General features: G+C 51.9%; 2 protein-coding genes across 2 annotated transcripts; one reads left to right on the plus strand and one right to left on the minus strand.

Annotated features, from left to right (window-relative positions):
• The first annotated feature begins 13,518 nt into the window (after nucleotides 1–13,518).
• Nucleotides 13,519–15,897, plus strand: LOC138648640 (polycystin-1-like protein 2). Its single transcript, XM_069738426.1, has 6 exons — nucleotides 13,519–13,614; nucleotides 13,913–14,073; nucleotides 14,457–14,667; nucleotides 14,743–14,844; nucleotides 15,002–15,133; nucleotides 15,758–15,897. The coding sequence occupies exons 1-6, from the start codon at nucleotides 13,519–13,521 to the stop codon at nucleotides 15,866–15,868; spliced, it is 813 nt and encodes a 270-aa protein (XP_069594527.1). The 3' UTR covers nucleotides 15,869–15,897.
• A 74-nt stretch (nucleotides 15,898–15,971) lies between these two features.
• IST1 (IST1 factor associated with ESCRT-III) lies at nucleotides 15,972–27,837 on the minus strand. Its single transcript, XM_069739117.1, has 10 exons — nucleotides 27,706–27,837; nucleotides 19,620–19,719; nucleotides 19,255–19,435; nucleotides 18,217–18,304; nucleotides 18,042–18,125; nucleotides 17,854–17,964; nucleotides 17,576–17,761; nucleotides 17,252–17,368; nucleotides 16,651–16,693; nucleotides 15,972–16,539 (listed from the first exon to the last, which is right to left on the minus strand). Exons 2-10 carry the CDS (start codon nucleotides 19,705–19,707, stop codon nucleotides 16,352–16,354), a joined length of 1,086 nt encoding a protein of 361 aa, XP_069595218.1. The 5' UTR covers nucleotides 19,708–19,719; nucleotides 27,706–27,837; the 3' UTR covers nucleotides 15,972–16,351.
• Between the last annotated feature and the right edge of the window lie 88 nt (nucleotides 27,838–27,925).

Below are 27,925 nucleotides of genomic sequence, written 5' to 3' on the forward strand. Positions count from 1 at the left end.
TCCCTCCATTACGTCAGTCCATGAAAATTGGACCGCACACGGATGACATCCAATTTTTTTCCTGGACCCATACACTTGAACCCGATTCTTGCACACGTGGATCCATAGACTTGAATCCGATTCTCATAGGCGTGGATCCATAGACTTGAACCCGATTCTCGCAGGCGTGGATCCATAGACTTGAACCCGATTCTCGCAGGCGTGGATCCATAGACTTGAACCCGATTCTCGCAGGCGTGGATCCATAGACTTGAATCCGACTCTCGCAGGTGTGGATTCATAGACTTGAATCCGACTCTCGCAGGCGTGGATCCATAGACTTGAATCCGATTCTCGCAGGCGTTGATCCATAGACTTGAATCTGATTCTCGCACGCGTGGATCCATAGACTTGAATCCGATTCTTGCAGGCGTGGATCCATAGACTTGAACCCGATTATTGCAGGCGTGGATCCATAGACTTGAACCCGATTCTCGCAGGCATGGATCCATAGACTTGAACCCGATTATTGCAGGCGTGGATCCATAGACTTGAATCAGATTCTTGCAGGCAACGATTATTTTCCATGGACTACTCAGTTGGAGAAGAAAATCGGACATGTGCACAGCCCCATAGAATAACATGGGTGCGGGTGGTGTCCGTCAGAACCACGGATAGCAGTCACTGATCTATCCGGTCGTGTGCACGAATCCTTACATTTAGCCAATGATACTTTTACTATTGCTTCACTCTGGGTCTTTTCCCGTTTTATGCTTGCAGGTATCTGCTATTCTCAGGTACCGTAGAGAAATTCCTCAAAGATCACCTGTGGTTTTCAGTGTGGACTCGTTGCCCGTGGAGCCCGTTCACCCGAGTGCAGAGGATCTGTTGCTGCATGTGTCTCTTGTTCTGTGGCCTGGTCATTAATATCATGTTCTGGAACGATCGTTCGGATGAGGACTCACAGACAGGTACACGGGATCAGAGCCGAGACCTGAAAAATGGAGGCGCAAACTATATTAGGAAATTACATGTACAGTGGGGCAAAAAAGTATTTAGTCAGTCAGCAATAGTGCAAGTTCCACCACTTAAAAAGATGAGAGGCGTCTGTAATTTACATCATAGGTAGACCTCAACTATGGGAGACAAACTGAGAAAAAAAAATCCAGAAAATCACATTGTCTGTTTTTTTAACAATTTATTTGCATATTATGGTGGAAAATAAGTATTTGGTCAGAAACAAAATTTCATCTCAATACTTTGTAATATATCCTTTGTTGGCAATGACAGAGGTCAAACGTTTTCTGTAAGTCTTCACAAGGTTGCCACACACTGTTGTTGGTATGTTGGCCCATTCCTCCATGCAGATCTCCTCTAGAGCAGTGATGTTTTTGGCTTTTCGCTTGGCAACACGGACTTTCAACTCCCTCCAAAGGTTTTCTATAGGGTTGAGATCTGGAGACTGGCTAGGCCACTCCAGGACCTTGAAATGCTTCTTACGAAGCCACTCCTTCGTTGCCCTGGCGGTGTGCTTTGGATCATTGTAATGTTGAAAGATCCAGCCATGTTTCATCTTCAATGCCCTTGCTGATGGAAGGAGGTTTGCACTCAAAATCTCACGATACATGGCCCCATTCATTCTTTCATGTACCCGGATCAGTCGTCCTGGCCCCTTTGCAGAGAAACAGCCCCAAAGCATGATGTTTCCACCACCATGCTTTACAGTAGGTATGGTGTTTGATGGATGCAACTCAGTATTCTTTTTCCTCCAAACACGACAAGTTGTGTTTCTATCAAACAGTTCCAGTTTGGTTTCATCAGACCATAGGACATTCTCCCAAAACTCCTCTGGATCATCCAAATGCTCTCTAGCAAACTTCAGACGGGCCCGGACATGTACTGGCTTAAGCAGTGGGACACGTCTGGCACTGCAGGATCTGAGTCCATGGTGACGTAGTGTATTACTTATGGTAGGCCTTGTTACATTGGTCCCAGCTCTCTGCAGTTCATTCACTAGGTCCCCCCGCGTGGTTCTGGGATTTTTGCTCACCGTTCTTGTGATCATTCTGACCCCACGGGGTGGGATTTTGCGTGGAGCCCCAGATTGAGGGAGATTATCAGTGGTCTTGTATGTCTTCCATTTTCTAATTATTGCTCCCAGTGTTGATTTCTTCACTCCAAACTGGTTGGCTATTGCAGATTCAGTCTTCCCAGCCTGGTGCAGGGCTACAATTTTGTTTCTGGTGTCCTTTGACAGCTCTTTGGTCTTCACCATAGTGGAGTTTGGAGTCAGACTGTTTGAGGGTGTGCACAGGTGTCTTTTTATACTGATAACAAGTTTAAACAGGTGCCATTACTACAGGTAATGAGTGGAGGAAAGAGGAGACTCTTAAAGAAGAAGTTACAGGTCTGTGAGAGCCAGAAATCTTGATTGTTTGTTTCAGACCAAATACTTATTTTCCACCATAATATGCAAATAAATTGTTAAAAAAACAGACAATGTGATTTTCTGGAATTTTTTTTCTCAGTTTGTCTCCCATAGTTGAGGTCTACCTATGATGTAAATTACAGACGCCTCTCATCTTTTTAAGTGGTGGAACTTGCACTATTGCTGACTGACTAAATACTTTTTTGCCCCACTGTATACACCCATACTGGGGTCTATAAAGTTTTTCGGCATTTTTACCTGGAGGCAATGTGAACAGTAGGCGATCCTTACCTAGAATTTGCAGTATTTTATACTATTCTTATATCTGGTCGATTTCTTTACAGGGAAGTTTTATATAACCTTCACTCAGATTATAATCAGCGTCCAGTCGTCGGCCATCCTGCTGCCTGTGAATCTCCTGATTGTACACATGTTCCAGCTCATCCAGGTACAAGTGAAACAGGTGACGCCAACGCTAAATAAGCTGCGTGTTTCCCTCGCGCCAAAACCACCAGGCAAAGAGGCTGCGGCACAGCATCTGCTCAAGGTAAGAGCGTTCGATTCATAATACGGCCATACACTTGCTCCCTTCAACCCGCCGCCAATCACATATGTGCTCAATAAGTGGAGAGTGGAGAAGGATCAGGCATGTTTTAAACCATTAGCCCAATTTTTTTTGCCCTGTCATTGAGGAAGAATTGAGAGACCCGCACTCACATTAACAACGGAGCGTCCTGCTGAATTTGGCGGACATAATATACTCCTGATATAATGGCACCATTATATTCTACAGTGTATTATAGTAGAGGCATTTTGGGATGATTTTACTAAATCTTTTCCACACTGTGAAAAAAAATGTAAAGGGTAAAATTTAAGGCAAAAACACCCTAAATTTCTGCAAAGAAAAAATGCGCACAACTCTTACAGATGTTGCCCGTGTTGATTTGGCTGCAGATTTTCCACTGCAAAAAATGTATTGTGTTGTACCCGTTTCATTTTTGTTTGTTTTTTACACAGTTAGCCATTATGGTCTATGGACAAGTTCACACGTCCATTTTTTTCCTTTGCAACAAAAAAATAAATAATTGTCAAATTTTCATCCAATTTCTGTATCAATTAAATGGGTCCACCAAAAAAATGGACAACACAAGGAAGTTATCGGAGTTGCCTCCTAGCACTGGTCTGTTTTTCACCATCTTTGGCCTCGTTCAGTATTTGTAAGCCAAAGTGAATAGTTGACTTACATCCTTGTGTCACCAATATGGTTGTCAACCACATTTTATATTTTTTTTTCTTCTATCTTGTCCTGTGTTTTAGGACCTAAAAGATATCGTGGACTACCTCCAGAAGTATATAATCCAGGTTCTGGGCGAGAGCGCCGACGATCTGCCTTCTCCTAAATCTGACTCTGTGCTCGCCTATATAGAGACATTGTCCCATCTGGTGGAATCCTACATCTGTGTTCCCGGAGAAAGTTCCCCGAGTATCCATCACATGACAGGTGCGTATATCCAACAACCCCAAAAGTAAACAGCACCCCCCCAAATATAATGGCTAACCTCTCACCACCTTCTGTTGCAGTCATCACCCCACATCAGTGTCACTTCTTACATTACCTATATAAAATCTTGGAGAACCTCCAGTATCAAGTCTCTTCTGTGGATCTGGATTACGTCCCTAAACCTATCGATTACATCCAAGCCTCCAATATTCTGTTCGATCTGAAGGAACTTCTGCAAACTTTTAATGTTTCCGGGGCTCCGCTGCCCAGCAGGTATCCGGCACAGGTCCTGACTGGTGTCCTGAATATCTCAGTGGTGCGTCATTTGCTCATTTTTGTATTTTTTTTTTTTACAGCTTGACCACGAGTTTTCCTGTTACCACAAACCAGAAAAGATGTTGTCAGATGCCCAAATTTTTCACCTTCTTGTGTTGGTTCTTCTTGTTCGCAATCAGCTTTTTTTCTGCTTTCTACATGGTGCTGATTAGTTTGGACATGACCAAGGACAAAGCCACCAGCTGGCTCATTTCCATCCTGCTCTCCTTGCTACAGAGCATCGTCTTAATACCGCCGATCAAGGTATATTGCCCACCTACAGTATTCGCATGCCAAAATCCGCATGCAAAAATGGAGTGGGATGTAGATTTAGAATGCCATCTGTGGATTTTCCTCCCCTCTACTTCGCCAATACAAATGCAGACATGGCTGTCGGCCATGTCCCTGCTGACGCTGTTAACTGTTGCACAGGTGTTTGCACAAACTATCTTCATGTTCCGTATCCTGAGGAGAAGAAATATTGAAGACACCTCCGAGGAGCAGCAGCTGTATGGGATTCTTGGCCTACTGGGTTAGTACGGCGTCATGATGTTATTTTGGCCATGGAATTTGCTGAAGTCCCCCCGATTGGGGTGACGATTGAACCCGCACTGATCCTAACAAGTGTGTCGTAAACGCTTAGGTAGCAAATCTCTTTAATTATAATTTAGGATTAATATTTTCGACATTTGTACTCACAGTAAGCCGTGCAGACTGGGAGCTCTCAGGCTTCAGGGACCCATCTAATCCAGTGTATCGGGCGCCATCTAACAAGAACACCACCAGTCTGAAGAAACAGAGATCCATGGAGACAAAACTTTACAAACTGATCCATGAGATTGTTGGTACGGCAATTTATTACCATTTTTGCTATGTGTATATCAAATAGCAATCATTACATGAATTATCTAGTACAAATACCTGTAATGAAGACTCCCAGAAAAAGGGGGAACCTCCAGGGTTCGTTAAAAAACGGGATGCAATGCCATGGATAAAAACAATACATTTGGAAGTTTCGTTGTGTCTTGCGCCTGGATGCTCCATCATCCAACGTTTATTTCTAGGGGCAGAAATGGTGTATTGACCTGTGAAAAGCAGCTTGGTAATAGACATTTTTTTTTAACACTGTGCTTTGGACACTGAAGTCCGGAAGTGTGCTCTCCGCCATCTGAAAAAATAGTATATCAATAAGATAACCTTTCCGCAAGGCCACCCTTAAGCACGGGCCAAATGACTATCCTGTTTGCGGCTGGAATTGGCATTTATTGACAAGTCTAAGAGAAAAAAAAATGCAAAAACCCTGCACCCAATATTTCAGATTTTATTTTAAAGTTGTTTTTTTTTCCATTTTTAGGGACATTTTATTTTTTACTTAAATTAATGCATTTGGGGGATCAAAATAATTTTCTTACAGTTGAATTTTATTAAAAGTTTTACAGCGTTTGCCTCCTATGTGTATTGCTGGCTGAAGAATAAGTTAACTGAGAATTTATCATTGCACTTATTCTGACAGGAGAGTTTCCCAATTCTTTTTTTTTCTGGGTTCCTCTCAGTTGATTTATTATGATCACAGACCACATCAAAGTTGAATTTGTCAAAAAACAGAAGCCTGTAAAAGCCAAATGGTGCAAAAAAAAAAAAAAAAGATCTATATATATAATTTCCTAAGGGTTTTTCCGTCTGTCTGTCTGTCCTGGAAATCCCACGTCTCTGATTGGTCGAGGCCGCCAGGCCTCGACCAATCAGCGACGGGCACAGTATCGACGTAGAAATCACGCGTTTCTGATTGGTCGAGGCCGCCAGGCCTCGACCAATCAGCAATGGGCACAGCGACGATGATGTCATAAAGGATGTAGAAATCCCACGTTTCTGATTCAGCGACGGGCACAGTATCGACGTAGATGTCATAATGGTTGCCATGGCGACGATGATGTCATAAAGGTTGCCTCGACCAATCAGCGACGGGCACAGTCTGCCACAATTTCTGGAATCATCATTGTCCATATACTACGGGGACATGCATATTCTAGAATACCCGATGCGTTAGAATGCGTTTTTCTGTCTGTCTGTCCTGGAAATCCCGCGTCTCTGATTGGTCGAGGCCGCCAGGCCTCGACCAATCAGCGACGGGCACAGCATGGCGACGATGATGTCGTAAAGGTTGCCTCGACCAATCAGCGACGGGCACAGCATGGCGACGATGATGTCATAAAGGTTGCCTCGACCAATCAGCGACGGGCACAGCATGGCGACGATGATGTCGTAAAGGTTGCCTCGACCAATCAGCGACGGGCACAGCATGGCGACGATGATGTCATAAAGGTTGCCTCGACCAATCAGCGACGGGCACAGCATGGCGACTATGATGTCATAAAGGTTGCCTCGACCAATCAGCGATGGGCACAGCATGGCGACGATGATGTCATAAAGGTTGCCTCGACCAATCAGCGACGGGCACAGCATGGCGACGATGATGTCATAAAGGTTGCCTCAACCAATCAGCGACGGGCACAGTCTGCCGCGAATTCGCCTCAACCAATCAGCGACGGGCACAGCATGGCGACGATGTCATAAAGGTTGCTCGACCAATCAGCGACCGGCACAGCATGGCGACGATGATGTCATAAAGGTTGCCTCGACCAATCAGCGACGGGCACAGCATGGCGACGATGATGTCATAAAGGTTGCCTTGACCAATCAGCGATGGGCACAGTCTGCCGCAAATTCGCCTCGACCAATCAGCGACGGGCACAGTATCGACGTAGATGTCATAATGGTTGCCATGGCGACGATGATGTCATAAAGGTTGCCTCTACCAATCAGCGACGGGCACAGTCTGCCGCGAATTCTGGTATATATATAGTATGTATATAGTATAGTATAATCTATATATACTAGATTGTGGCCCGATTCTATCGCATCGGGTATTCTAGAATATGCATGTCCCCGTAGTATATGGACAATGATGATTCCAGAATTCGCGGCAACCGTTATGACATAATCATCGCCATGGCAACCATTATGACATCTACATCGATACTGTGCCCGTCGCTGATTGGTCGAGGCGAATTCGCGGCAGACTGTGCCCGTCGCTGATTGGTCGAGGCAACCTTTATGACATCGTCGCCATGCTGTGCCCGTCGCTGATTGGTCGAGGCAACCTTTATGATATCATCGTCGCCATGCTGTGCCCGTCGCTGATTGGTTGAGGCGAATTCGCGGCAGACTGTGCCCGTCGCTGATTGGTCGAGGCAACCTTTATGACATCATCGTCGCCATGCTGTGCCCGTCGCTGATTGGTCGAGGCGAATTTGCAGCAGACTGTGCCCGTCGCTGATTGGTCGAGGCAACCTTTATGACATCATTGTCGCCATGCTGTGACGCGGGATTTCCAGGACAGACAGACAGACGGAAAAACCCTTAGGCAATTATATATATACTAGACTAGATTGTGGCCCGATTCTAACGCATCGGGTATTCTAGAATATGCATGTCCCCGTAGTATATGGACAATGATGATTCCAGAAATTGCGGCAGACTGTGCCCGTCGCTGATTGGTCGAGGCAACCTTTATGACATCGTCGCCATGGCAACCATTATGACATCTACGTCGATACTGTGCCCGTCGCTGAATCAGAAACGTGGGATTTCTACGTCCTTTATGACATCATCGTCGCTGTGCCCGTCGCTGATTGGTCGAGGCCTGGCGGTTATTCCATCTGTCTGTCCTGAAAATCCCGCGTCTCTGGTTGGTCGAGGCCGCAAGGCCTCGACCAATCAGCGACGGGCACGGTATCAACGTAGAAATCCCGCGTCTCTGATTGGTCGAGGCCACCAGGCCACGGGCACAGCGACGATGATGTCATAAAGGATGTAGGATGTAGAAATCCCACGTTGAGCGTCACTCTGTCCGAAGCCTTTATAGACTGCGCAAGCGCAAGCGCCGGCGCAGTCTGGCCCCCACAGAGTAACGCTCCCAGGAGATCGCGGTATGCGTAAACACTGAACGCACACCGCGATCTCCAACAGAGAAGCAGGGACCGCCAGGAAGGTAAGTATCGGCTATATTCACCTGGCCTCGTTCCACCGCTGCGCGCCGCCATCTTCCGGGACCTCTGCCTGTGACGTTCAGTTCAGAGGGCGCGATGACGCGGTTAATGCGCAGCGGTGGAACGGGGCCAGGTGAATATAGCAAGTGCTGGGGGGCCTGAACTAGCGGCGATACCGGCACCTGACCCCCACAGCGCGCCGGTGTCCCCGCCTGCTCATGCCCCCCCAGCACTCGGCGCCCAGCGACGATAGGTGAGTATGGTATTTTTTTTTTTCATATATTGCAGCAGCATACAGGGCATATACCATGGAGCATCTTATGGGGCCATAAACCATAATGGAGCAGTGTACGGGAGCATAGACAATGGAGCATCTTATGGGCCATAAACCATAATGGAGCAGTGTACGGGGGCATATACAATGGAGCATCTTATGGGCCATAAACCATAATGGAGCAGTGTACGGGGGCATATACCATGGAGCGTCTTATGGGCCATAAACCATAATGGAGCAGTGTACGGGAGCATACACACTGGAGCATCTTATGGGGCCATAAACCATAATGGAGCAGTGTACGGGGGCATATACAATGGAGCATCTTATGGGGCCATAAACCATAATGGAGCAGTGTACGGGGGCATATACAATGGAGCATCTTATGGGGCCATCAACCATAATGGAGCAGTGTACGGGGGCATACACACTGGAGCATCTTATGGGGGCCATAAACCATAATGGAGCAGTGTACGGGGGAATACACACTGGAGCATCTTATGGGGCCATAAACCATAATGGAGCAGTGTACGGGGGCATATACAATGGAGCATCTTATGGGCCATAAATCATAATGGAGCAGTGTACGGGGGCATATACCATGGAGCATCTTATGGGGGCCATAAACTATAATGGAGCAGTGTACGGGGGCATATACAATGGAGCATCTTATGGGGCCCAAAAACCATAATGGAGCAGTGTACGGGGGCATACAAACTGGAGCGTCTTATGGGGGCCATCAACCATAATGGAGCAGTGTATGGGGGCATACACTATGGAGCATCTTATGGGGCCATAAACCATAATGGAGCAGTGTATGGGGGCATACACTATGGAGCATCTTATGGGGCCATAAACCATAATGGAGCAGTGTACGGGGGCATACACATTGGTGCATCTTATGGGGCCATAAACCATAATGGAGCAGTGTACGGGGGCATATACCATGGAGCATCTTATGGGGGCCATAAACCATAATGGAGCAGTGTATGGGGGCATATACAATGGAGCATCTTATGGGGCCATAAACCATAATGGAGCAGTGTACGGGGGCATATACAATGGAGCATCTTATGGGGGCCATAAACCATAATGGAGCAGTGTACGGGGGCATATACAATGGAGCATCTTATGGGGCCATAAACCATAATGGAGCAGTGTACGGGGGCATATAATATGGAGCATCTTATGGGGCCATAAACCATAATGGAGCAGTGTACGGGGGCATATACTATGGAGCATCTTATGGGGGCCATAAACCTTTATGGAGCAGCGTATGGGGCATATGGATGGGAGCAGCAAATTAAAGAATGGTGGCGCAGGATGGGAGCAGCACATGACAGAATGGAGGCGCAGGATGGGAGCAGCACATGTCAGAATGGAGGCGCAGGATGGGAGCAGCACATGTCGGAATGGAGGCGCAGGATGGGAGCAGCACATGACAGGATGGAGGCGCAGGAAGGGAGCAGCACATGACAGGATGGGGGCACAGGATGGGTGCAGCACATGACAGGATGGGGGCGCAGGATGGGTGCAGCACATGACAGGATGGGGGGCAGGATGGGAGCAGCACATGACAGGATGGGGACGCAGGATGGAGCAGCACATACCAGGATGGAGACCATATACCAATATAAATGCTCGCCACCCGGGCGTAGAATGGGTTCAATAGCTAGTATATATATATTTGTTTATTTCTAGGCCCCAAAAATTAGCCAAAGAAAATGATTTAAGACACTTGCATGCCATAAGGTATTTTTTATGACAGTTATAGTATTGTTTTCCATTTTTAGGTTTACTAAATGCCAGTTTCTTTTTTCTTTTGCTAGTGCACATGATATTTCTGGTCACCACCATGCTCATGGTATATGCAGACAAAAGTCCCGACGAGTACAACCTGTACACGGCCATAACCAACAGCTTCTCCACTGTGAATAACATTCAGTTCATACCAGATTTTTACAGCTGGTCACGAGAAACGTTGCTACCAAACCTGTACACCGAAAACCCAGGTAAGTGATATTTACCAGACCATACATGGTGGCGGTGTTGGTGGCCATATTGCTGATCAACTCCAAAAATGCTGCAATAGAAGGATGGAAGTTTATAAACCTATTATTTTCTTATGACCTTCTCAGGGTTCATTACTGATGGAAATTGCTTCCTCCTGGGCAGCCCCCGCATCAGGCAGCTGCGGAGACTGTATAACAGCGCAGGCAATCAGAAGCTGTACAACCTAGAGGACACGGGAAGCTACGGGCCAATGTGGAGCCCATTAAGTGGCAGCAGCAATGCTTCGACGGACAAGTGGATGTACCACACGGTGGCCGATCTGGGAGGACATCCAGTCTGGACACAGCTTGAATATTACCCTGGAGGGGGATATGTGGCAGAACTGGGCCTAAATAGCAGCTCTGCAGAGAGGTATAACATGAAGGCCACCGCTACTGGACGTACAGGTCTGCACAGGGCTTAACGGGTAACTTTCTTATTTCTCTTCTGCAGTGTGATCACAGACATGGAAACAAGCAAATGGCTGGACAGCTACACCATAGCCATCTTTGTGGAGTTCAACGTGTACAACGCCAATATAAATCTCTTCTGTCTCGTCACCTTCATCCTGGAGACCACTGTGATCGGTAGGACTTGTGCGTATACAGCTAGGTACAGAAATATTCGGACAGTGACCGCATCTTAGCTTTTTCAGCTCTGCAGGACACTATTCTACAGTCAAAATAAAACAACAGATGTGATTGAAGTGGAGACTTTCAGGTTAAATTAAAGGGGTTGAACAAAAAAAGTCCTGTAAAACGTTTAGAAATTGCAATAATTTTTCTACTCATTTCAAGGGCTCAAAAGTATTTGGGCAAATTAACTTTACCATAAATAAAATGTTCATTTTTAATAATTTGCAGACGACGTCCTGAAGTCTGGAAGCCATGGACTTCACCATCACTGGTTTCCTCCTTTGTGATGCTTTGCCGCCTATACTGCCATTGTTAATTGTTTGTAGGTCTGTCTTAAGTTTTTGTCTTCAGCATGCAAAATGTGGCTCGATGGGGCTGAGATCTGGGGAAGACTCGGCCATTGCAGAATATTCCACATTTTAGCCTTCACAGGATGTTTTGGGTCATTGTCCATCTGTGCTGTGAAGAACCTTGATGCATTTTGTTAAACCTGAGCAGAAAGTATCGCCCTGTACACTGTAGAATTCATCTGGCTTCTACTGTCACATCAATAAACACTAGTGACCCGGAGCCATTGGCAGCCATGCATGCCCAAGCCATCACACTGCCTCCGCCGTATTTTACAGATGAAGTGCTGGGCTGAGGGTCAGGAGCCACCCCAAGCCTTCTCCGTACTTTCTTCTTCCCATCATTCTGGAGCAGGTTGATCTTACTTTTGCTTTTCCAGAACTAGGCGGCTTCTTTAGACGTTTCTTGGCAAAGTTTAATACGACCTATTTTTAAGGCTGATTAATGGTTTGCACCTTGTTGTGAACCCTCTGCATCTGCTCTCATGAAGTCTTCTCTTTATGGTAGACTTACATAATGAATCATCCACTTCCTGGAGAATGTTTTTCACTTGGGTGGATGCTGTGAGGGTGTTTTTCCTCACCATGGAAATGATTCTGTGATCATCCACCACTGTTGTCTTCCGTAGACTTCTAGGTCTTTTTGAGCTCCCAAGCTTTTTTTTTTTTTTTTTTTTTTGCTGAGTGCACTAAACTGTTAATTTTGCCACTCCTAATATTTCTGCTATCCCTTTGATGGACTACTTCTTCTCTATCAGCCTAATCATGGTCTGTTTCTCTTCCATTGAGAGCTTCTTTGTCCGCATGTTGTGGGTTCACAGCAACAACTTCCAAATGCAAAGGCCACACATGGAATCGGCTCCAGACCTTTTACCTGCTCAATTAATTTAGCAAAATTGGGCGGCACGGTGGCGCAGTGGTTAGCATTGCAGCACTGGAGTCCTGGGTTCGAACCCCACCAAGGACAACATCTGCAAAGAGTTTGTATGTTCTCTCCGTGTTTGCGTGGGTTTCCTCCAGGCACTCCGGTTTCCTCCCACATTCCAAAGACATACTGATAGGGAATTTAGATTGTGAGCCCCATCGGGGACAGTGATGATAATGTGTGCAAAAAATGTAAAGCGCTGCGGAATATGTTAGCGCTATATAAAAATAAAGATTATTATTATTATTATTATAAAATCCCATGGAGCCCAATAAAGAGCTTTTGAGATAATTGTCCAATTACTTTTTGTCCCTTTAACTAAAGGCAGCTCCATATTAAAGAGCCAAAATTCCTAAACCCTGACCCAACCCTTAAATTAAAGCTGCGAGTCTGCACTTTAAGCTCACATAGATTATAGAATTGTATCTTGATGTTTTGGTAAATGGCTAAAATACCAAAACTTGTGTCACTGTGCAAATATTTATGTATGAGAAACACTACTACAGGTGCTGTGTGCATTGATCATTTCTTTTCTTAAAATATTCTTGCAAAATAATTTTCCTCTTTAGGTCAGTGATTTAGAAAACTGTGCCGCTTATCGGATTAGAAGCTTCCTTAAATACTTCGTCACACTAAGAATCTGAAGCAACTCAACAAATTACAGGGTTAATAGAGATGATGACCTGGTAGTCCATGGCCGTGGGGTAGAAGCCTTACGAACCTCCTCCGGCATCTCCACGGTGTTGTCCTGGGTTCTCACTAAGCAGAGCAGGCGCCGAGGAGGTCGGCAGTCTGTTGGCCATGGACTACTAACATGGCAACAGGGTCTTGGGCATCCATTCTCATTCCGGCGACGGAAAATCCAACACATTGGTGACTCTGTGTTGCAGTAGGTCGTTCGCCATGGAACCAGAGCCTGTCGAGAACTTTTTGCGGTTCAGTGTGTTTATTAATTATTCATATTGTTCCTGCTCTTTGTAGGAAGTTTATATCCGTCAAGCGAATTGCAAATTATGCGACTGTATCACCAAACAGAAGGAAACTCAACCGTTAAGTTTGTGAGCGAGATGCTGTCCATTGTGATCTTCTTGTACATCATTGTAGTCCAGGTGAGGATAATTTAGTGAACTTTCTATAGTCAAAGATAGGTAAGTAAACCTACGCCCCAGAGGTGTACACAGAAATCATCAGAGACCAAACCCCAGCCACCTTCATAGGAACAGAATAATCAAACTCTAGCTGCCTGCAGCCACCACTAGGGGGAGCTAAGAGCACTGGAATTCATACAAAAGCCATTGAAGTGAAAAGTCTCCCCCTAGTGGTGGCTGCATGAAAACACCTCAGTGCTGCGCGCTCTTCTGCATCCTATATACAAATGGGCTCATCGATTCCTTTTGATCTTTAAAGTTGGTCCGTTTGAAGCAGCAAAAATGCTCCTATTTTTGCCAGTTAAGGAACTTGCTGGATTTGTGCATCATTGCAATCTGCTCCGCCAACACAGCGCTGTACATCAAGCGTATATATCTGCGCCAGCGGGATGTAGACCGTTACCATGCAGATCGTACTCGGTGAGAATACACTTTTAGATTTTGTTTTTATGCTATTGTCACTATAATTTATGTACAACATTACGGAATAGGTTAGCGCTTTATTAAAGGGGTATTCCAGATGGAAGCACGATCCAATGGAGAGGTGATAAATGCTACTCTTGTTGGATCATCCGAACTGGGGAATATTATCCGTTGCGGACGTTTATGGACTAAACCACTTCCAGAGAAGTCTCACACATCCATGGTCCAATTAAAGGTCTCTTGCCCCAAGTCATAGGCTCCGGCCATGTGAAAGTAGCCTGAGCCTGGATCCTCCAGACTGTCCCTTTAAATCATTTGACATGATCACTGTTCTTTAGCAGCTATCCTGGCTCAGTGGCGTCTCACCCCTTTCCTTGTAGATTTGTCAGCTTCTACGACACGGCCACCATAGACAGCGCCCAAAGCTACACCATCGCCTTTCTGGTGTCACTATTAACCATCAAGCTCTGGCGCCTCCTCAACCTGAACCCGAATCTGCACCTGATCACGACGACGCTGCAGAAGGCGTGGAACGAAATCAGCGGCTTCCTTCTCACCATCCTCATCCTCCTGGTGGCGTACTCTATTTCGGTGAGTATTGTGCACCTCGGTGGAGCTTTATGTTCTCATTTTATATATAAATATATTTATTTTATTATTTTTCAGTGCAACTTGCTTTTCGGCTGGACCATTTCCAATTACAGAACGGTGACGGACTCAGCTGTGACCATTATCAGCCTTTTAATTGGCATTTTTAATTACGATGAGGTAAGACTCACATCCGTACCACAATAGTTTACTCTTCCAAATCATTAAGGACTGTTCCAGATTCTTGAATAACCCCATACTGCATTCTGTTTTCGATCAGCGTCATAATTTCTCGCCAATACCCCATCACACCCTTATGACATCTTTCCTTGTGCAGGTAATTAATCTAGACCCCGTCCTGGGCTCCCTGCTCATCTTTACCTGCGTCATTTTTCTTGCATTCATAATCGTCAACATCTTCTTGTCCGCTTTGTTGAACGTCTTCTCCAGTGAGCGCAAGAACCCAACGGTAAGAACAAAACAGTGAAAAAACAAAAAAGAACCGCCACTTGCAGCAAATAGGTCATCAGCCATAACAATACCAAGGTGCATACATGATTAAATATTTCTTCAACCTGATGAAGGCTGGTGTACTTACTTAGAAAATGCACATAAGGACACTTGTGACATCCAGTAATGGACATGCTCACGCAAGCAATATTAGGCAAGGCAAACTATGAAGAATGATGATATAGAGGAGATGAGCAATTTAGTTCTAGCTCCCTTTGTCCTGCGTCCAGACCAGTCCACCATGGCAGCGGGTCTTCGCTTCTGCACCCAGTGTCCAGGGCACCCATGGAACTAAATACACACCATGATAAATAGGAACAAGAAGCGAGGATGCCAGAAACATTAGTGAGGTATCGCCAGCACCAGTCAAATTGCGTATCTCTATTAAACAGTCATCGAGACAGTGACTTTCAAAGTAATCACACCAGCCTCATCTGGTCTAAAATCTATTATAGAACTTACTCCAGTTGGTATAATGAAACCAGATGACGGATCAGCTTTATTATTGAACAAACACACAATTAACCTGTATACTCGCCTGTGACGTATCCACAACCTCATCTCCCCCTTTTCCACTTTATAGCCTTATGAAGAAAAAGAAATTGTGGACATGCTCATGTTAAAGCTGTCGGGACTTATCGGTGTATCCAAGAAGGCAGAACAGTCGTCAGCGGGGAAAGAGAAGCAGTCGTGATCAACCTAGTCCAATTCCAGAATCCTATTTATTGGCAGCATATACACATATTTCAGCTGCTGGTATATTCCTTATTTCTGCTTTATAATCACTGCACAAAAAACCCTGGAAGGCCACAGCTTTATTTGTAAGAAATGCACGCTCCTACAAGCCTGAAAATGTTATGTACAAAGGTTAGAAAATCAGGAAGGGAAGCAGCTCATTAATATATTAGCAGAGATCAGTCCTTTGGGTCTCGCTTTATGACATTCCTGCATAACATAGAAAATATGGCTGCACTGGAGAAATAAGTCCTCGGCTTAGACTCGCCCCAGGCCAGTGGCCCCTGACTGCAACAGCCCCCGAATATTCAGTGTAGGGGGAAATCAACACTTCACACCTGAATTGGGAGGGAACCGTATTCACCCCTCAGTTAGAGGAGAGGCCTAGAAACGGATGAAGAAGGTTTTATAGCCGATCAAGATAATGAAATTTTTTTTTTTTTTAAGTTTTCTTCTTCAGCTCCTCGAATCTGCGCGACAGGTCATCAAAATCAATATCTTCGGAATTGGAAGTTGCAGCTCCGGCAGAAGCAGCGGGGAGTGTGTCTGGAACGGAGGGCAATTCTGGGAGGACAAAGTTATCCGATACTTTTGTTCGGGGTTTGGCGACAGGTGCGGAGTTACCTGGACCTGAAGAAATAAAGGATTGTGGTTCACCACTGTTCCTCATCTGTACCCCAAATATATATAATAAAGCATTACTTCTGACCATTAATCACGCTCGTCCTTATGTACACTCACCATCTTGAGAAGGTGCGTTTGCCTGTGGCCCGCCATCACCAATCTGTTGGAGACAAGGAGTTATAGAGTTGGTGTAAATAGATTGGAAGGACCCGGTCTAGCGGGTGTCCATCAGAAGGAAGCTTGGCCTGGTGAGAGGTCGCACAGACAACGTCGCACCAGATCAGCTAATCAGGAGAAGGGGCGCCGATGTCGGGGAAGTAGGAGGAGGAACGCAGGAGTCTGATTTCGCCACTGAACCATTTTTATGTCATTTAACATCTCTCACCTTCAAAGAATTACTGCAATTTACACAAAAACTTCTGACATGTCACCAAGACGTGGTGAATGTTAAGATTACTGCGGGTCCAGGTGAAGTATACTCCACCAATTAGAAAAAATAAAAAAAAACACACAACTCTTCCAACGCTGAGCTCATTAGGATTACTGCTTCACCATACAGTGCTTCCGTCCCAAAATGTAGTAAGGAGTAAGTCTGACGTGCAGCGATTCTTCAAGCCGTGTACACATTGCTGTCTTATGAGCTCAGACTGAAAACATCAGACGCAAGCGCCACCGCCGTCCCTACGGTGTAGCATTATGTGCACCTTCAGCTACTTACAGACTCATACGTTGGAGGCATACATGGGATTGGTGGGGGCCCCATGCCCATTGCTGGAGGATTTAGATTACCAAAAGGTTGATAGATTCCCATAGGCGGTCCATTGAATGTCTCGTGCTGTGAATAGAAAAAAGAAAAGTGTCATTACAATGCAAACTGCATAAATTACTTAATAGATCTCAGTGTTGATGAGGCTGGTGTACTTACTTTGAAACTAGTTGTATAAAAGTAATTAAATGAGGTTTTAATTTATAATTTATACAGTCATTCTGATATTGATTTTCACAGTAAGCGCACCCATCTCATCAGGTATAGCTCACATACCGGTCCACCAGGTGCGGGGTAACTGAATGGAATAGTAGGAGTCGGCATCTGCATAGCTGGCACAGTCGGCAATGGTATACCAAATCCTCCACCACCTCCGCCACCACCGCCGCCTCCTCCTTTCTTCATGTCGTCTGAAAATTCCACATCTATAAGATCTGCCTCGATGCCAGTGGGAACCTCGGCCTTAAAATGCAGGGGGTAAGTGGAAATTGGAAGAGGTGTAGGGTCACTAGCGGACAAGGCTACTGTTAGTGAAATGATTGCTCTTCACCTACCATGACCACAGAATCCGGTTCATATGGTACATTGTAGTTCTTGGCTATCTCGATGAGGTACCTCTCGACCAGAATTTTTGGAGGAGCCTCCACACTCAGCTTGTGCATCAGCTACAAGAAGGAAGAAGAAGTCACGACTAGATAATATCTTCTCAAATGCAAGGTCACCCAGTGACACCAGCACTTACCCGATCATTGACCGTTCCGATCTGGTTTGTCCTGCACAGCTTGCCATATTCTTTACTATACTTGGCGCACAGTTGATCTGCGACCTGCGGGAAGAAATAGCGGAGCGCGTTAGTCCAGCACAGCATCATAGTGCGTAAACTAATTTTGCACACGTGTATGACACCAATAACTCACTATTTTCAGTTCAGACACTTCAGTCTGTAGACGTGGAGCCGCCCAAATTAACGTGGAGACGGCTTCACCCAAACCCGGATCCAGCTCCCTGGAAGAATACAAATATGTACACTGATAACTAGAGGATGGAAAACCTTAACGAGCTCCATATATACAGTGCTACCACCATGGAGCGGGTTTTTTTTTTTTTTTTTAAACCTAAGACTGGAGTGGATGCAGGCAGAAGAAGACATAAGAGTATGTTCACACGTGACAGATACGCAGAGAAAAAAGCCACAGTGCAGAATCTCATCCACGTGAATATTGACCGGTGGTGCGGATTTTACATCTGCAACGTGTCCAATTTGTGCGCATCGGCAGCAAGAATGCATGTGTGGCACTTCTGCATCAAAATCTTTGACAAAAATAAAATCACATGCAATAGGCAGATTTTTATCAGGGATTTTGATGAGGATCTGCAATGGTTCAAAATGTGTACGTGTGAATGTGACCCAAGAGGAAAGACGTCTAAAAATGTCACTTTACTCTAGAGTTTGGCTCAAATGACTGCAGGTGTGAATGCAACCTAATAGGGTAAGTGATTAAATCATTGCAATACTAAGGAAACCCTGCAAACATGACGTGTTGGGGACCAGGACTGGAGTTTAGGAAGAAGTGCCTGACAACTAGGACCACTGCGATCCTGATAACTTGAGTGCTCCTCCACTCTCTGTAAAGAACGTACGGATGGTAATAGGAATTTACAGACATGCAAGTCCTCCTGGGGTTCTAGGAATAGGACACTCACCAAACTACTTTTAAGGGGGCTTTCTTATGATATTGCTGACGTATACTTAGCAAAGATCATCAATATGAGATGGGTGAGGGTCCGATGCCCACCGCCCACCACAATCAGCTGCAAACAGTGAATAGAGCTGAATCCACCGTTGAAGCTGGTAACAGCGGATCTGTGGGGGGGGGCCCAGAGTCGGATCTCCACAGATCGGATTTTGGTGCACGATAGGATTATCAGTTGGAAAAATCCCTTTAATCTCTTACTTCATGGATTGAATTAACCCGAATCTGGCCAGGAGCAGATCACAGTACAGCTCTAGAATCTCCATGGCTTCCACCAGGTAATCTTCTCGGATAATGTGCTCCACCCGGATCCTCGCTCGCTCATCCTTCCCGGATGATAAATAGTCCGCAATCTCCTTCCGGGCCTTTTGCGCCAACTCGGCTGCAAGGAGAAAACGAAGAAGATAAACTTAGATTCCGTCTTGTATCTAGTTCTGTGCATCCCACCTTGGCAGTGCAAAACCACCACCCCCTTGGCAGAGCAAAACCACCAAACCCATTGGCAGTGCAAAGTCACCACCCCCATTGGCAGTGCAAAACCTCTTTAATTGCTGCGAGTTACTCACTTTTCTTTTTCTCCAGGAGTTTTAGTCGGTTTATGACAAGCCTCAAATTCACTCGAAGCCGCTCAGCCTTGAACCCGGAGCCCAACATTGTGCTTCACTCCTGCAATTAAAGAGATATTCATTCACATACTGAAAAAAGGGGGAAACTATTGGTAAAAGGCACAGACTATGGTTCCGTAATATAGTGTTCAGTGATTTCCCTTTTTCTTTGGCAAAATCACAAGAAATCTAGTGTAGAAGTCACAGGCAAAACAGGATGCAAGTGCACTAGGGGCGTGACCGACTTATCCCCGCCCTCAATGCACTTCCATATAACTTGCACATTCTGGACAAGGGGCATCTCGCTACATGTGCCGCTCCCAGCAGTGGAGGGTACAACAGCTTTCTACAGTGGTATGAAAAAGTTTGGACACCCCTGGTCAAAATTACCGTTAATGTTAACAGTTAAGCAAGATAAAATGATCTCTTAAAAAGTCTAAAGTTAAAGATGACAAATATCCTTTATATTTTAAGCAAAAAAATAAAATATTAATCTTTTACATTTTAAAAGTTTCAAAAAGGAAAATGGGTCAATGCAAAAATTTGGGCACCCTGCATGGTTAGTACCTAGTAATACCCTCTTTTAAAAATATCACAGATTGTAAACCCTTTTTTGTAGCCAGACAAGAGTCTTTCAATTCTTGTTTGAGGGATTTTCATCCATTCTTTCTGGATAATTCCTACAGTTCTGTGAGATTCCTGGTCGTTTTCCATCCTCTGCTATTTTCAGGTCTAGCCACAGATTTTCAATGATGTTCAGATCAGGGGACTGTGAGTGCCATTGTAAAACCTTCACCTTGCGCCTTTTGAGGTCGTCTATTGCGCATTGTGACATTTGTTTGTGATCATTATCCATCTGTAGAAGCCATCCTCTTCTCACAGCTTTCTTACAGATGGTGTTATGTTTGCATCAAGAATTTGTTGAAATTTCATTGAATCCATTCTTCCCTCTACCCGTGAAATGTTCCCCGTGCCATTGGCTGCAACACAACCCCAAAGCATGATTGATCCACCCCCATGCTTAAATGGTTGGTAATGTGTTATTTTCATGAAATTCTGGGCCCTTTTTCTCAACACATACCTTTGATCATTGTGGCCACAGGACTTGTTCCCAAAATGCACAAGGCTTGTTTAGATGTTATTTTGAATACTTCTGACACTGAATTTTATGGTAAGGATGCTGGAGAGGTTTTCTTCTGATGACTCTTCCATAAAGGCCATATATGTGCAGGTGTCTCTGAACAGTAGAATAATGTACCAACTCCAGAGTCTGCTAAATCTTTCTTAAGGTCTTTTGCAGTCAATCGGAGGTTCTGATTTGCCTCTCTAGCAATCCTACAGGCAGCCATCACTGAAATTTTGCTTGGTTTTCCAGACATTATCTTGACCTCCACTGTTCCTGGTAACGGCCATTTCTTAATTACATTTTGAACTAAGGAAAGGACAACTTGAAAACACTTTGCTATCATCTTATAGCCTTTTCCTGCTTTGTGAGCGTCCACCATTTCCATTTTCAGAGTGCTAGGCTGCTGCTTAGTAGAACCCATGGCTGCTGTTTTTTGGGCACAAGGTTAGATGAGGTTGTGTTTTCACAAAGCTGGAAAATTTGCATCATGCGGCCTTTCCTAATGATGATAGTGAACAAGCCATAACCTAACAGCCTAATTAAGGTCTGAAACCTTGGTCAAAGTTATCTGAGCACACAATTCTCTAAGGGTGCCCAAACTTTAGCATCAGCCCATTTTCCATTTTGTTCATGTTAATTTTCATATAGATTTTTTTTTGTTTTGCCTAAAATACAAAGGAAATGTGTAATCTTTAACTTCAGACCTTTAAGAGATAGTTTCATCTTCAACTGTTCACAATAACAGTAATTCTGACCAGGGGCGCCCAAACTTTTACATGCCACTGTAGCTGAATAGCCATCACCCCTTCCTCAGGTGACAGGTACAAGTCCCATGGAGGATGAATCATCGTGTCTGGGGAGTACAACTACAACACATCGTTTATAACTTCCTGCTCCGCCCGCTCTCTACTATTACACGTGCCTGATGTCACTGCCACACGCTGGGAAAACACACGAAAACTAAAGCAGCGTTCTTACCCCCCTGTCTGACATCTACAGGTCTATGGATTACAACTTTTCTACTTTTATTACCAAAAATTTAAGGCAGCTTTTTCTACAAAAAGCCTTAAATAGAATTCTACCTTTTTTTTTGTCTACAGTTCCTATGCAGACCTATGCGTCTCCATGGTTACGGAACAGACAACACTGTTGGTAATCTGCACCTTGTATACAGCACATTCCTCATGGCAGATACGGACATGTGACCCGACCTGAGGGTGGTGAAGTAATGCAGCCCATGACCTCAGATGGAGGGCAGCACCGTAGCACAGGGTACAGCTGTTGCAAAACTACTACCCCCAGGAGGCAATGACAGTGCCACCCGAGCATAATGCAAAACTACAACTCCCAGCATGCAATGACATTAATTTATGGGTGATACTTAGGTAATTTAGAAGGGGTTTGTCCAGTAGTGGACACCCCTTTATAAATATCTATACTTTTTATATTCTAGGGACGAATGTTAATGTCCCTGGGTGACTCCTGCTGCTCCCTTAGAGGGGTCGTCCTGGACCTACCCGCACTCCTTTGTTTCCCTATCAAGCCAAGCAGGTGGCTGGGAAGTAATAATGTAACACAAGCCATCAATCACAAAACACAGAAAATAAGAAAAACTACCCCAAAAAGAAAAGAAAGTAAAGAACTTCTTAATTTTGTTATCGCCGTAATTGTCCTGCTCTGTAGAATTGTTACACTGAACGTTGTAAAAGGAAAACTTTAAAAAAATAAATAAAGGGTGGGGTTGGTTTTTATTATTTAGATTTCAGAAGATTTAACAGTACAACGAACCAACAGCTATGAAAGGGGGCGGGAGACATGGCAGCAGGAAGGGGTTAATGGGGTCCTGTGGACAGCCTATGGGCAGAGGATGGCCGGGGTCAGGGGCCGGGCTCCCGGGACGGGGTCAGGCTCCCGGGACATGGTCTCGGGACGGGGTCAGGGGCCGGGCTCCCGGGACGGGGTCAGGGGCCGGGCTCCCGGGACGGGGTCAGGGGCCGGGCTCCCGGGACGGGGTCAGGGGCCGGGCTCCCGGGACGGGGTCAGGGGCCGGGCTCCCGGGACGGGGTCAGGGGCCGGGCTCCCGGGACGGGGTCAGGGGCCGGGCTCCCGGGACGGGGTCAGGGGCCGGGCTCCCGGGACGGGGTCAGGGGCCGGGCTCCCGGGACGGGGTCAGGGGCCGGGCTCCCGGGACGGGGTCAGGGGCCGGGCTCCCGGGACGGGGTCAGGGGCCGGGCTCCCGGGACGGGGTCAGGGGCCGGGCTCCCGGGACGGGGTCAGGGGCCGGGCTCCCGGGACGGGGTCAGGGGCCGGGCTCCCGGGACGGGGTCAGGGGCCGGGCTCCCGGGACGGGGTCAGGGGCCGGGCTCCCGGGACGGGGTCAGGGGCCGGGCTCCCGGGACGGGGTCAGGGGCCGGGCTCCCGGGACGGGGTCAGGGGCCGGGCTCCCGGGACGGGGTCAGGGGCCGGGCTCCCGGGACGGGGTCAGGGGCCGGGCTCCCGGGACGGGGTCAGGGGCCGGGCTCCCGGGACGGGGTCAGGGGCCGGGCTCCCGGGACGGGGTCAGGGGCCGGGCTCCCGGGACGGGGTCAGGGGCCGGGCTCCCGGGACGGGGTCAGGGGCCGGGCTCCCGGGACGGGGTCAGGGGCCGGGCTCCCGGGACGGGGTCAGGGGCCGGGCTCCCGGGACGGGGTCAGGGGCCGGGCTCCCGGGACGGGGTCAGGGGCCGGGCTCCCGGGACGGGGTCAGGGGCCGGGCTCCCGGGACGGGGTCAGGGGCCGGGCTCCCGGGACGGGGTCAGGGGCCGGGCTCCCGGGACGGGGTCAGGGGCCGGGCTCCCGGGACGGGGTCAGGGGCCGGGCTCCCGGGACGGGGTCAGGGGCCGGGCTCCCGGGACGGGGTCAGGGGCCGGGCTCCCGGGACGGGGTCAGGGGCCGGGCTCCCGGGACGGGGTCAGGGGCCGGGCTCCCGGGACGGGGTCAGGGGCCGGGCTCCCGGGACGGGGTCAGGGGCCGGGCTCCCGGGACGGGGTCAGGGGCCGGGCTCCCGGGACGGGGTCAGGGGCCGGGCTCCCGGGACGGGGTCAGGGGCCGGGCTCCCGGGACGGGGTCAGGGGCCGGGCTCCCGGGACGGGGTCAGGGGCCGGGCTCCCGGGACGGGGTCAGGGGCCGGGCTCCCGGGACGGGGTCAGGGGCCGGGCTCCCGGGACGGGGTCAGGGGCCGGGCTCCCGGGACGGGGTCAGGGGCCGGGCTCCCGGGACGGGGTCAGGGGCCGGGCTCCCGGGACGGGGTCAGGGGCCGGGCTCCCGGGACGGGGTCAGGGGCCGGGCTCCCGGGACGGGGTCAGGGGCCGGGCTCCCGGGACGGGGTCAGGGGCCGGGCTCCCGGGACGGGGTCAGGGGCCGGGCTCCCGGGACGGGGTCAGGGGCCGGGCTCCCGGGACGGGGTCAGGGGCCGGGCTCCCGGGACGGGGTCAGGGGCCGGGCTCCCGGGACGGGGTCAGGGGCCGGGCTCCCGGGACGGGGTCAGGGGCCGGGCTCCCGGGACGGGGTCAGGGGCCGGGCTCCCGGGACGGGGTCAGGGGCCGGGCTCCCGGGACGGGGTCAGGGGCCGGGCTCCCGGGACGGGGTCAGGGGCCGGGCTCCCGGGACGGGGTCAGGGGCCGGGCTCCCGGGACGGGGTCAGGGGCCGGGCTCCCGGGACGGGGTCAGGGGCCGGGCTCCCGGGACGGGGTCAGGGGCCGGGCTCCCGGGACGGGGTCAGGGGCCGGGCTCCCGGGACGGGGTCAGGGGCCGGGCTCCCGGGACGGGGTCAGGGGCCGGGCTCCCGGGACGGGGTCAGGGGCCGGGCTCCCGGGACGGGGTCAGGGGCCGGGCTCCCGGGACGGGGTCAGGGGCCGGGCTCCCGGGACGGGGTCAGGGGCCGGGCTCCCGGGACGGGGTCAGGGGCCGGGCTCCCGGGACGGGGTCAGGGGCCGGGCTCCCGGGACGGGGTCAGGGGCCGGGCTCCCGGGACGGGGTCAGGGGCCGGGCTCCCGGGACGGGGTCAGGGGCCGGGCTCCCGGGACGGGGTCAGGGGCCGGGCTCCCGGGACGGGGTCAGGGGCCGGGCTCCCGGGACGGGGTCAGGGGCCGGGCTCCCGGGACGGGGTCAGGGGCCGGGCTCCCGGGACGGGGTCAGGGGCCGGGCTCCCGGGACGGGGTCAGGGGCCGGGCTCCCGGGACGGGGTCAGGGGCCGGGCTCCCGGGACGGGGTCAGGGGCCGGGCTCCCGGGACGGGGTCAGGGGCCGGGCTCCCGGGACGGGGTCAGGGGCCGGGCTCCCGGGACGGGGTCAGGGGCCGGGCTCCCGGGACGGGGTCAGGGGCCGGGCTCCCGGGACGGGGTCAGGGGCCGGGCTCCCGGGACGGGGTCAGGGGCCGGGCTCCCGGGACGGGGTCAGGGGCCGGGCTCCCGGGACGGGGTCAGGGGCCGGGCTCCCGGGACGGGGTCAGGGGCCGGGCTCCCGGGACGGGGTCAGGGGCCGGGCTCCCGGGACGGGGTCAGGGGCCGGGCTCCCGGGACGGGGTCAGGGGCCGGGCTCCCGGGACGGGGTCAGGGGCCGGGCTCCCGGGACGGGGTCAGGGGCCGGGCTCCCGGGACGGGGTCAGGGGCCGGGCTCCCGGGACGGGGTCAGGGGCCGGGCTCCCGGGACGGGGTCAGGGGCCGGGCTCCCGGGACGGGGTCAGGGGCCGGGCTCCCGGGACGGGGTCAGGGGCCGGGCTCCCGGGACGGGGTCAGGGGCCGGGCTCCCGGGACGGGGTCAGGGGCCGGGCTCCCGGGACGGGGTCAGGGGCCGGGCTCCCGGGACGGGGTCAGGGGCCGGGCTCCCGGGACGGGGTCAGGGGCCGGGCTCCCGGGACGGGGTCAGGGGCCGGGCTCCCGGGACGGGGCCAGGGGCCGGGCTCCCGGGACGGGGCCAGGGGCCGGGCTCCCGGGACGGGGCCAGGGGCCGGGCTCCCGGGACGGGGCCAGGGGCCGGGCTCCCGGGACGGGGCCAGGGGCCGGGCTCCCGGGACGGGGCCAGGGGCCGGGCTCCCGGGACGGGGCCAGGGGCCGGGCTCCCGGGACGGGGCCAGGGGCCGGGCTCCCGGGACGGGGCCAGGGGCCGGGCTCCCGGGACGGGGCCAGGGGCCGGGCTCCCGGGACGGGGCCAGGGGCCGGGCTCCCGGGACGGGGCCAGGGGCCGGGCTCCCGGGACGGGGCCAGGGGCCGGGCTCCCGGGACGGGGCCAGGGGCCGGGCTCCCGGGACGGGGCCAGGGGCCGGGCTCCCGGGACGGGGCCAGGGGCCGGGCTCCCGGGACGGGGCCAGGGGCCGGGCTCCCGGGACGGGGCCAGGGGCCGGGCTCCCGGGACGGGGCCAGGGGCCGGGCTCCCGGGACGGGGCCAGGGGCCGGGCTCCCGGGACGGGGCCAGGGGCCGGGCTCCCGGGACGGGGCCAGGGGCCGGGCTCCCGGGACGGGGCCAGGGGCCGGGCTCCCGGGACGGGGCCAGGGGCCGGGCTCCCGGGACGGGGCCAGGGGCCGGGCTCCCGGGACGGGGCCAGGGGCCGGGCTCCCGGGACGGGGCCAGGGGCCGGGCTCCCGGGACGGGGCCAGGGGCCGGGCTCCCGGGACGGGGCCAGGGGCCGGGCTCCCGGGACGGGGCCAGGGGCCGGGCTCCCGGGACGGGGCCAGGGGCCGGGCTCCCGGGACGGGGCCAGGGGCCGGGCTCCCGGGACGGGGCCAGGGGCCGGGCTCCCGGGACGGGGCCAGGGGCCGGGCTCCCGGGACGGGGCCAGGGGCCGGGCTCCCGGGACGGGGCCAGGGAACGGGCTCCCGGGACGGGGCCAGGGGACGGGGGTCAGGCTCTCGGGACGGGGGTCAGGCTCTCGGGACGGGGGTCAGGCTCTCGGGACGGGGGTCAGGCTCTCGGGACGGGGGTCAGGCTCTCGGGACGGGGGTCAGGCTCTCGGGACGGGGGTCAGGCTCTCGGGACGGGGGTCAGGCTCTCGGGACGGGGGTCAGGCTCTCGGGACGGGGGTCAGGCTCTCGGGACGGGGGTCAGGCTCTCGGGACGGGGGTCAGGCTCTCGGGACGGGGGTCAGGCTCTCGGGACGGGGGTCAGGCTCTCGGGACGGGGGTCAGGCTCTCGGGACGGGGGTCAGGCTCTCGGGACGGGGGTCAGGCTCTCGGGACGGGGGTCAGGCTCTCGGGACGGGGGTCAGGCTCTCGGGACGGGGGTCAGGCTCTCGGGAGGGGGGTCAGGCTCTCGGGACGGGGGTCAGGCTCTCGGGACGGGGGTCAGGCTCTCGGGACGGGGGTCAGGCTCTCGGGACGGGGGTCAGGCTCTCGGGACGGGGGTCAGGCTCTCGGGACGGGGGTCAGGCTCTCGGGACGGGGGTCAGGCTCTCGGGACGGGGGTCAGGCTCTCGGGACGGGGGTCAGGCTCTCGGGACGGGGGTCAGGCTCTCGGGACGGGGGTCAGGCTCTCGGGACGGGGGTCAGGCTCTCGGGACGGGGGTCAGGCTCTCGGGACGGGGGTCAGGCTCTCGGGACGGGGGTCAGGCTCTCGGGACGGGGGTCAGGCTCTCGGGACGGGGGTCAGGCTCTCGGGACGGGGGTCAGGCTCTCGGGACGGGGGTCAGGCTCTCGGGACGGGGGTCAGGCTCTCGGGACGGGGGTCAGGCTCTCGGGACGGGGGTCAGGCTCTCGGGACGGGGGTCAGGCTCTCGGATTTGCAGCCTCTCACTCGCTGACAGCAGGCACAGCTATAGGAAGCGATGAGGGATGGAGACAAAGGCAGTTCCAGAAGTGACGACCCGCCCTCCGTACACGGGCTATGGGGCCGCATTGTGTGTGAGGGGAGACACAGGACGCGCAGCCGCACACACCGGCCACCGTACTCACCGCAGACCCCACACAATCCCCGCCGGGTATAGAGGCCTCACTGCGCCGCCGGCTCTGCTGTCAATCCCCAGCACTGCGCCAGAACACGCCCTCCGCAGACGTCACGACGAAAGGCGGGGCTAAGGAGTAGAAATAAATGCGCTTCCTAATGACGTCAATGTCAGGTGCCACTGTGGTGGGCGGGGTTTAGCCTGGGATAAGCAGAGAGGTGATAGGTGAG

Source organism: Ranitomeya imitator, chromosome 9, assembly GCF_032444005.1.
Source record: "Ranitomeya imitator isolate aRanImi1 chromosome 9, aRanImi1.pri, whole genome shotgun sequence".
NCBI classification, from domain to species: domain Eukaryota; kingdom Metazoa; phylum Chordata; class Amphibia; order Anura; family Dendrobatidae; genus Ranitomeya; species Ranitomeya imitator.

Coding starts and splice junctions, on each gene's coding strand:
- LOC138648640 (XM_069738426.1), top strand. CDS start 13,519: ATGCGACTGTATCACCAAACAGAAGGAAACTCAACCGTTAAGTTTGTG. Junction 13,615..13,912: donor TGTACATCATTGTAGTCCAG/GTGAGGATAATT, acceptor TGATCTTTAAAG/TTGGTCCGTTTGAAGCAGCA. Junction 14,668..14,742: donor TGGTGGCGTACTCTATTTCG/GTGAGTATTGTG, acceptor ATTATTTTTCAG/TGCAACTTGCTTTTCGGCTG.
- IST1 (XM_069739117.1), bottom strand. CDS start 19,707: ATGTTGGGCTCCGGGTTCAAGGCTGAGCGGCTTCGAGTGAATTTGAGG. Junction 18,305..19,254: donor GGGTTAATTCAATCCATGAA/GTAAGAGATTAA, acceptor GTATTCTTCCAG/GGAGCTGGATCCGGGTTTGG. Junction 16,540..16,650: donor AAACGCACCTTCTCAAGATG/GTGAGTGTACAT, acceptor TTATTTCTTCAG/GTCCAGGTAACTCCGCACCT.